Consider the following 10676-nt stretch of genomic DNA (forward strand, 5'->3'; position numbering starts at 1 on the left):
TACTCCTTCTCACAGTGGTAGAATCTGAGACAGAGGGTGACATTTTTCAACCGTTGCCAGGAGTAAAGAGGCCTCCGCATATTTATATGGAGAGGAATGGAGATCGAACCCTGGTCAGAGCCAAGCTGAGCTGTCTGTGGGTACAGATGGCAGGATTGCATTGTAGAAGTACAGGTCATGCTTTAAGGATCAAGTCCCCAGTGCCCAGGCTTCACCCTGTTTCAGGACTGGCTTGGACATCAGGAACCATGAAGCCCCTCAGTTCCTTTCAAAGTATACAAGCAGAACTGAGAACCCGATCCTTTCCTCACTAATTAGGAAACTGAGGCCCAGAGAGGCAGAGACTGCCAAGGTCACTGGGATACACAGTGACCAGACAAGCCAGAAATCCTCTTCCCAGGCCTCCTGGGGTTCAAGGGAAGAGAGAGGTGCCAATTGACACTGAGCAATCATTGTCTCAAGCAAACCCTCCAGGAACCAGGGAGGTGAGAAAGCTGTCGGGGTAGCAGGAAGTGTGCAGCACTTCCAACCCAGGCAGCACCATGCTGGGATTCCAACCCAGGCATCGATTAACCCTCAGGCTCCACTTACCCAAAATACACCCCTCTTCTGATGAGTTCCCCGTTCTCTCTCATTCCCAGCAACTACCTCTCCTGCCTTTTTTCTTCTTGTTTAAAGCAGTTGGACCCAGCTCTAGTTTCATTTCTGTGTCTGTGATAAAATACCCTGAACAAAAGCAACTTAGGGAAAAAAGGAAGACATTGGCTTACAGTTCCAGGTTAGAGTCCTTTCTTTGTGGGAGCTGAGGCAGAAACTTAAAGCATCATATCTACAATCAAGAGCAAAGGGAGAAAAGCATATGGAGTCTTGCTTTCTTGCCTAAGCTCAACTAGTTCAGGGTCCAGTGGAGGAAATGTGCTGCCTACAGTAGGCTGGATCCAGTAACAACGACGACAGTTCCCCGAACATGGTACAGACTAACCTGATTTAGATAATTCCTCAACTGAGACACTCTCCCCAGGGGAATCCAGGTTGTGTCAAATTGACAGTTAAAACTAACCAGCACAGGGACTGGAGCAATGGCTCAGCAGTTAAGAACACTTGTTGCTCTTGCAGAGGACCCACATAGTGGCCAGTAGCCATCTATTACTCCATTTCCAGGGGATCCGACTTCCTCTTCTGGCCTCCTCTGGTACTGCATGCACAGAGTGCACTTACACACACAGACAAAACATAAAAAGTAGATGCACATAAAAGTAATTAAAACATCGAAACAAAAATCCTAACCAGCACAGGCCCAGACCAGCAAAGGGAGAAGAGCTAGGGTAGACTGGACCAAGAGGATAAGATAGAGGGCTGGACCACCACTCTTAGCTCAGTGGGGGACAGACTAGTCCCAGCACCCTCTCTCAGACTGACTCAGGTCTTCAAGGGCCTTAGCAAAGAGCTCCCCAGCACACAGAGCCTCCCCACTCTGCCCTGCCAGTCCTCTCCTTCGAGACTCTTGCTCTGAATCCCTGAACCAGCACTACCTAGGGAGCTCATTAACCATGCAAATTTCTAGACCTGCCCAATCAGAAACTTTGGGGGGTGAGGCCTGCTCTCTGCATTTTCACAAGCCTCTGAGGCCCTTCCTAATGGACCTAGGTTCCCTACCTAAACCCTCAGTGCTGGGGAAGGCCACACAAGCATCACCTGTAAGATTTCAGAATCTGTGTTTAACCAGATTTTCCAGGGGTTTTGATGCTCTTTATGAGTTTGAGAACTGCTTTGGGAGAGCTTTAATGTCACCTGGACAGACAATGAAAGGGTCATCTAGAAGAAACAGGGGTCACCTAGCTTCTGAGCCTTCCCACCCCACCATACCCCAGCCCCCCCCCATAGCTGAGCTGAGGCTCCCACCTGCCCCTCCCCCCAATTCTATAATGTTAATTTTACAACCCTTCTGGAGCAGGTCCAAAGCAAAATTTTGTGTGATATGATTATACAAGGTGAATTGTCCTGGATCTGTTTAATGAAACAGGTACAGTGCTTAATGATTCTGTGGGGAATTGGCACAGAAACACTATTAATCAGGTCCTGATTTGTCCTGACTAGAAGATGGAGCGGAGACGGCCAGCCTGTGCCCAGCCAGGCACACCTGCGTGGTTGTTCTGGCAGAACTGTTGCTCCTTACTGTGGCTGTTCATAGTGCCTTTATTACCAGGTTCGTGGGCGCTGATCAGTTACCAGGAACCGTGAGCTAATTCAGAGCTTTGGTTTCCATTTCCATTCTTCTTTGCAGCAAAGTGATTTAGGCGCTTTGAGAAGTGGGGATTTGGGGTGGCGTGGGCGAACATCTGCTGTGGAACAGCTCAGAGCAACTTGGGAATCTGATGTGGAGGGAGGCTCCAGTCGGCAGGATGGGCATGTGAACAGGTCTCAGGTGAGGCTGAGGGCCAATGCCAGCAGGAATCACATAAGATTCAGCATCTTCTACACCAGGTACCCTGTCAGGATCTTGACTTCTCAGAGATGCCCACTGATAAGTAGGTAAACTGAGCTCAAGGAGACTAAATAGCATCTCCAAGGTCATTTCTGCTCAGTGGAGAGGAGCTGCATTCCAGTGCCAGCCGTCTGACTGGAAAGTCATTGATGAATTGCCCCTGTGCCTCAGCCAGCATCCAGAAGGCACAGGTACAGCAGGTACATGAGGAGGCAGCTACCCAGGGAAAAAGCAGCTGCTGATGGGATTGGATGCTTTTAATGGAGGTGTTGGGATGACTAACGGGAGCTGGGCTCAGCTTAGGACAGGCATATGTTTGAATTCCGCCTCTGATACCCACCATAACTCTAGCAAATATCTTCAAGCTGGTCAGAAGTGGCCACATCTAAAGTCTAGACCTGTGGCATGCTATGTGATAAGAGTCATCCCCACCTGATTTTCTCCTGGGAGAGTAGCAGCTGTCCTGAGTCACCACACATGCTGGGAGGTGACGTGGAAGTGGGGAGAGGCTGACAAAGGGAAACAGCCCCCATGCATGTTAGACTTTTCCTAATCGTCGGCATTCATCTGCTCTTAACCCATTATAACAGCACGGGCCCAATTAGTCAGATGCCTTGTAAATATTCTATTTTAAGAAGAAAAAATAATCTGTCACCAGCATAAATATTTCCCAAGCAGCTGTGGGGTTCCAGGAGGAGACTGGGGGAGAAGAGTCTTGCCATAGATTCTGATGTGTTGTGTAAAGAAAAGCAGCCCTTTATCACGGTGCAATTTGGTGGTTGGGAATTGCAGTTTAGTTCAGCAGCCATTCTCGAAGCTCCTGCTGAGTATAAGGCATAAAAGGAAGTGAGATGAGGCTGCTGGTGACTGGGAAGCATCAGGGCCTGAATGGGCATGTGGATCTGGATGGTGCTTCCCTGCTGTGTGACCTTGACCAAGTCACTTCACCTCTCTGAGTCTGTTTCCTTCCCAGAGATGAGTGCATAAAAAATCTTTTCATCTTGGGGTAGCTGGTAGGACTCAATGAGACAGTGAATACCCATCACCCAGCAAGGGATTAGGACTTACATTTTTAAGCTCCCTAACCAAACTTGGGGGACTCGAGGATCCTGGTTCAATAAATCAGTAACTCCTGTTGCCCCCTCTGGGGGATGCTGGGGAGTGGAGCACCATTGTTCCTGCCCTGGGGTCCTGCAGCGTGGCTCAGGGCTGACCTGATCCCAGCATCCCCAGCACCCATCTTCTGCAGTTTTCCTGCTTCTTCCTCCTCTGAGCCTCTGCAGCTGAGTGGCTGCCTCTCCTCACCATCCTTTCTAGAACTCCCCCAAGGAGCTTCCCAAGCTTCAGGCAACCTGTCTTTCAAGTCAAGTGACCCCAAAGGTACCCTGCCAGTTTGGCAACCATACAGCCTGTCCAGTCACATGACAAGCAGCAAGAAGAAACAGTATGTGGCAATTTATTAGAGTAGAGAGCCACAGAACAGGATAGGTAGTTGTGTTTAAACCCTGCTCTCCAATAGCTCAAAGACTGCTGGAGAGAAGGGCATGTAAACAGGGTTACCACAGTATCAGTGCTGCAGTCATAGGGGGGAAAGAATCAGGGCTGCAGAGCCCAGAGGGAGCCTCTGTCCGAGCCTGGGGAGCTGGTAAAGATGACATCTTGCCTGAGATCAGGAGTGATCTCAGCCAGCTTTAGTGAGCAGCTAAGTGCTAACAGCCTTTTTAGCACAGGGCAAAGCCATTTGTGCTCTGCCAAATGCTCTGCCCCACACTGTTACAACAGCCTGTCGTTCTCCTTGAGTACAGGTTGTTACTGCATACAACACCATGGTAGCAAAAGGCCCACATCAGACTAGATCTCCCTATCTAACCCTGCTTTGCTTTTTACATGAGTGACCTTGAGAAACCACTCACCCACTTCAGTTTCCTGTTCTGTTAAATGATGACCATGATGAAACTTGACCTCATAAGGTCATAAGGACTAAGTGGAGATACCACCTATCCATATGAGTGTAGTTATTAATGCATAATCACAATGCAGAAAGCACCTTTACAGTTAATAAATGAATGGGAATTATATTCCTATATGTTTACATAAATTATACATAGTATAGGGACTCAGCAGTTAAGAGCTACTCTTGCAGGTGACCTGGGGTCTGTTCCCAGCACCCATCTGGCAGTTCACAACCACCTGTAACTCCAGATCCAGAGAATCTGACGCCCTCTTCTGGCCTCTGTGGGCATTGCACACATGTGGAACACATGCATAAATGCAAACACTCATGCACATAATTTAAAAAATTAAATCTGGAAAACTATATACAATAAATGCATTATTATATATAAATCCTATAATTTGCATAGTGTATACATATATTTACCTTACAAGTAGTATAGCATAAGTATGTATATATACATATATATATATATGTTGTGTGTTATTGTATAATTTTCTTTTTTTTGAGACAGGATCTCATGCAGCCCAGGCTGGCCTCAAGCTATGTAGCCAATAATGGCCTTAAACTTCTGATCCTCCTGTCTCTAGACCTCTCAAGTGCTAGGATTATAGGTGTGCACCACCACGCCTACTTTATGTGGTGCTGGAGCTCAAACTCAGGGTTTCACAAATGCTAAGCACTGACTGTGCTAAATCCCCAACCCTTCATTGTGTAATTCTGAACTGCATATTATTTCTGTATCTTCATACTCTGGTAGCATCTATTTATGTGTTATGAGCTATTCGTGTATAGAGCTGTGCCTGGCATGCACCAGGAACAAATATACAGACTTGACTGCTCCCAGAAAACGGGTATCACTGGGCTTACAGCCAAGACAGATTGAGAGATCTAGAAGGTGTATCACCTGCTGATCCTGGCTGTCCACTGACCTGTCGATGTTTCCACAGAGTGGCCTGAGTTCGTAAGAAACTATGCCCCCTGGTGGGCGACGCACACACTGGACTGGCTCAAGTTCGGCAAGAAGGTGCTGGTGGTTCACTTTGAGGACCTGAAGCAGGACCTGTTCGTGCAGCTGGGTCGTATGGTCAGCTTGCTGGGTGTGGCTGTCAGGGAGGACCGGCTGCTGTGTGTGGAGAGCCAGAAGGATGGCAACTTCAAGCGCTCAGGGCTGCGCAAGCTGGAGTATGACCCATACACGGCCGACATGCGCAGAACCATCGCGGCCTACATCAGGATGGTGGACACAGCCCTGCGAGGCCGCAACCTCACTGGGGTGCCAGATGACTATGGTCCGAGATGATGTGGTAGCCTGGAGAGGGGCAGGACTCAAGATGCCCCCGTGATCCCACTGAGCTGGCCTCCCTTTGGCTTGGAGACAGCCCTGAGCTCCTGTCTGCCTTGAGTGAGGCCCCTCAGAGGCACATGCCCTCCCCTGGAGATGTGGGCTGCCAGCTCTGAGGAGTTCCCTTCACACAACAGCTTTCCTATCATTGCTACTGGTGGGAGGAAGGCTGTGTCATGGAGACTCACTAACTGCCCCCACAGTGATTGGGGTGGGAGATTTCAATGTGACAGCTGAAGGTTGGCTATAAGCAATGACCCTCCAGCTGACTATGTAGCCCCCTCTCCCTCCCCACTGGCAAGCACTGGCTCTGACCTCTCTCAGTCCACCTCTGTGTAGAAGACAGGACCTGTCTCTGTGGCCTCAACTTTCTAATGTTCTGGGCAGAGTTGGAAGACTGGTACTTGGCAGCACTGTGGGAACTATCCCCGGGGAGGCCACACCACATTTGAGATCTAAACTGGGTGCCTTTCCATCCCCCAGGGCTCAAGTCCTACCTTTTGCTCCCCATAGTGTGCCTGGGGGAGTAACTTTGGGGTCCTTGGTCCCTGATCCTCTTCCGGTCCCTTAGGCACCAAGGATTATCTCGGCAGGCCAGCCACATGCCATATACAGAACCCTGGTGACCCATCTCTCCAGGGTGGGGGGTCCAACACATCCATCCTACACTGCCCTTCCGACCCATTAACAAGGGGGTTCCTTTACTATCCATGGGGATAGAACAAGAGTACTCCGAGCCAGAGGGAGCCGCACCCACGAGAGTCCCCCTATCCTCTGAGCCATCAGCCTCTCTCCCTTTGCTTGTAGCCCAACAGGGCCAGCCACCCCCATACTGGGGACCCTTGAAATGGGGTAACAAATGGCTCTCCATTTCCATTACACCGCTGCTCTCTCGATGCTGAGACACCAAACCAAAGGATTTCTGACCACCTGAGTTGCTGATCATGTTTTTAAAGCATGTATCCAGGTCTCGTTACCCCACCTCAGATTCCCATGGCTTCCCCTCCAGCCCACATCTGTACTGTTCCCATCACATAGACACAAAAGCCATAGTCACAACCCCCTTGCTCTTCTGTGTGGAGCAGCCCCCCTGCAGTCTTGGGGTATAGACAAGCACTTGTTCCCATCTAGCCAAGGGACTCTGGAGAAGGCGCATGAAAAGAGATATATTTTTTTAAGAGGACTATGTCTAACACATTCCGCCCCTCGGACACTGGCCATGCAAAATGAAGGGCCAGGACTGGACCTGCTTCCCTTCTCTGATGCCCTCATCTGGAGGGTTTGGGCCACCCCAGGGCTCGGCCGGGGGCTCTGAATGTATTTTGTACGTATCTCTCCCCGCTCCCCCAGGCTAATTTCTAGTCTTTCACAAGGCAGTAAAGGGCCTGGCCTCTTCTCCTGCTTGGAGGTTGCCTCTTTCTGGGAGACTCTGGGTCCAGGACCTGGCCATTTCCTTGCTGGTGGTCACCTCTGGCCACGAGCTTTCTGTCTAAAGATTCCTCAGGTCAACACAATCATTAAAGGAGAGTTTTGTTGATAATTCTACCATGTGGTAGTGTTGTGTATGGAGCATTCAGATGAGAACTTTTCTGTGTTGGGAGAGTGGGGGAGAGAGAGAATGTCCAGGAAAGGGCTGAGGTGCTGGGGACTTTTCCTAGGCATAGGGAGGGAAGGCTTTAGTGTTGCCACATAGGTGGTAAGGTGGAGGGGCAGCTGAGAGAGAAAAGACAGGGAGGGTCTCCCACCCAGTGTCCGGGGGGCACCAACATGGGGATCCAGAAGGAGTGTCTCAAGGGTTGAGTGTGAGGAGGACAGGGTCATTGGGGGAGGAAGCGTTGGCAATGGAAACCGTGCTGGATGGATGAGGCCCCAAGCCACACTCTGGCTTAAGCCCACCCTGTCCTGGTCACAGACAGAGTGAAAGCCTAAACCCTTGAACCTGAGTCGCAGCTAAATCCTGATTACAGACTATGCCTAGACCATAGACATTTAGTGATCCATAATCAATCCTGGTTTCACCCTGATCCCTTATCCAAACTCCACATTGATTGAGTCCCAAGGCTGATCCTATGCATACTGAGCCCTGACCCTAATCATTTGACCACCCTCTATCCTGAGTCATAGGTTAAGCTCTGGCCTGCCCTCAAACAAATGACCCAGCCTTAATCGCTGTCACCTGACTCTGACTGAAGACTGAATCACAGTCCTGGCTTGGGAGGAGTCTTAACTTTGGTCACTTGTGCCTTGACTTGATCTCATATCAAGACTTGACTGGTCCTGGTGGCCTAGTCCTGAACCAATGTGCTACCTCTCTAAGATCTGTGTCATCAAGGTTCTGGTACCCCAACTCCAGGAGTGAGGGAAGTCATGTAGTGTCTAGTTGGCCTGGTTTCTCCTCTGGGGACCTCAGGGAGTCTTCAGCATCCACACACTACACAACCTACTCCTCAATGTCCCAGTCATCAGAGGGCCTCCACTGGCACAAAAGTGCGTCCAGCCAGAGGTGAGGCTTGGATGCAAAGGGGAAACCCCTTTCACAGTCACTGCCTGCTCCAATTGTTTTTTTTTTTTTTAATTTTGTGTGAGTGCTTGCCTGCATGTATATAAGTGTGCCTATGTCATGACCCACTGAGGTCAAAAGAGGATGTCAGATTCCTTGGAACTGGAGTTACAAATAGTTGTTAGCCACCATGTGGGTGCTAGGAACAAAACCTGGGTCCTCTGTAAGAACAGCCAGTGTTCTTAACCATTGAGCCATCTCCCTGGAATGAAATCTTTATATTCCAGAATCAGAAGGAAGGAAGGTGGCATTCTTTCACTCATTCGTTAACGCATACTTCCTGAATATGTACCATGTGCCAAGACCCTGCTCCCAATTTTAGAGACTGAAGAAGGGCCAGGTAAAATTCTCCCCCTGAAGAGCTCACCTCTTAGCAGATGTCTGTCAGGAGTCAGAGTCTGGGGAGTTGACAGCAAAGAAGGCCCTTGGCAATCGCACCAGCTAGAGATTACTGTGCTCCAAGCCACAGAGATTAATTGCGAAGCTGAGGCCCGCTGTCCTCTCTTTCATTGTGGAAAATGACAGGAAAAAGAGCTGTGGGTCCCAGTGGTTCCCAGTGCTAGGGCATTCAGGCCTGGAAGCTGGGACATCAAGGCTTGGCATCCTGCTGTTCTCCCACAGTAGCTTCAGGCAAGAACAGGCTGATTCCTAGAGTCAATTTCAGATTTCTCCAGGATCCCTGGAAGACAGCTGCATCTCCAGGGACAGTGTGGGAGGAGAGAAGAGGAGAAGGATGCCAGGGGCAGGTCTTTCTGGAACTGTCTTCCTAGCAGAGGCCTAGCCCCTCTTGTTTTCATTTCTCCTCTTCCTCCTCACTGTTTTTGTCTCCCACTCTGTGCTTCGTGTCCCTCTTTGTGGTCTGATCTCCAGCTGCTGGGATGGGGTACCTCTCTCCTCTCTCCTCTCTCACCTTTAAACCTCTTGCTTGCTCCTCCTTTCTCTCTCCCTTTCTCTGTCATCTCTTGGTCTCGTTCTTTATTACTGTTCCAGTTAGGCAAGTGTTTCTCCATCTCTACCCCTTGATCTCCAGCTCTCAGTCTCTCCCCCTTCCCTTCCTCCCTCCCATCCCCATTCTCCTCATCCTGGAGAGTGGGGGCGACTCTGTAGGCACAGTGAAACAAATGTACCTAGGCTGGTAACCAAGGAAGTGGTTTCCTTAGCAACAGAATCTGAAGACACGTGCTGCTCTGCCCTGTCCTTTGGTTTGCTTACTACAGTAAGAGGGCAGAGGGAGAATGAGGGAGGAAGGAGGGAGGGAGGGAGGGAGGGAAAATGAGAGGGACAGAAGAAGAAGACATAAGGCCTAGAGCCTCAGTATGTCTGCTGTCGTCCCTCATAGGAGGGGACAGTGGTCTAGCACCATTCAGTGCCTGACACCTTGGGACCACTCAAAATATGAGACACAGAGGATGTGACAGCTGAGAGAGGCAAATAAAGGGGGAGGGTGTTTGGGGAGGGCACCCAGAGGACTCCACAGTAAGTTTTGGATGTGGAGAAAAGACAAGAAGGGCAAACAGGAGTCCCCAAGCTCCAGACCTGCCCACCCCCCAATGGGGGCAGGGAACCTATGACTGAATGAGAGAACACAGTGAGAGGAGCAGGAAGGTGTTGGGGAGGGGTCTAGAGAAGGATGCAGAAAACTCCTTCAGTTCTCCCTTTGGAGTTGGCCAGGAGAAAGAACCCTGGGAGCCAGGAATTGCCCCTGAGTAGGGAAGGATGGGGAGGGAGGAGGGCCTCAAAGAACTTGGGATACAAAAGTTGGTGACAACTCTTGAATTGATGCTAGAAAACATGGCAGCCCATTTGGAAGGTGGAAGAGGCAGAAGAGGATGGGAGAGACAGAGAGTAAGAGAGATTCATTGACTTGGCATTTTTTACCACTAGGGAAATGAAAATATGTTCACTTTTGGAGAAAGGAGAAGGAAGAGGCACAAAGCGCCCACTGCACGAAAGCCTGTGCAGCTATAAATAACCAGCTCAAAAGAACACATCTGTCAAGATGCATTCTCTTCCAGAGAGAGGGTCTCCCATTCTGGTTGCTTTTCACATGGCTCAGAGGGATGTATGAGAGATGGGGCCAAGGGCAGAAAGCTGATCACGCTGACATGGAAACCTACCCCACCCACCTTCTCTCAGAAAAACAAAGCCTGTGGGTAGGGAGAGCATTAAACTGGGGAATAATCATATCCGTCCTTTGCAAAGCAACATGTTTATCGTGTTTGTGAATTTACTATTTCCCTTCAATTTATAGCCTTCCATCTGTCAACATTCAGAGTCGGGAGATGCCTGGAAAGGAGGGTATTCCTCAGAACACAGAGGAGGGAGGGATGGT

At 49.8% G+C, this 10676-nt stretch overlaps 1 protein-coding gene across 2 annotated transcripts in view; it reads left to right on the plus strand.

Moving 5' to 3' along the window:
• Wscd2 (WSC domain containing 2) overlaps positions 1-7327 on the plus strand; it is a 109564-nt gene extending 102237 nt beyond the window's left edge. For both annotated transcript variants that reach the window (XM_008848939.1, XM_008848940.1), the window contains one exon: positions 5390-7327. In XM_008848939.1, the coding sequence (XP_008847161.1) occupies positions 5390-5742 (353 nt within the window). In that variant the 3' untranslated portion in view covers positions 5743-7327. The remainder of the gene's footprint in view (positions 1-5389) is intronic.
• Positions 7328-10676: the final 3349 nt, after the last annotated feature.

This window comes from Nannospalax galili, unplaced genomic scaffold (assembly GCF_000622305.1).
Source record: "Nannospalax galili isolate Female #2095 unplaced genomic scaffold, S.galili_v1.0 scaffold103, whole genome shotgun sequence".
In the NCBI taxonomy this organism is placed as follows: Eukaryota; Metazoa; Chordata; class Mammalia; order Rodentia; family Spalacidae; genus Nannospalax; species Nannospalax galili.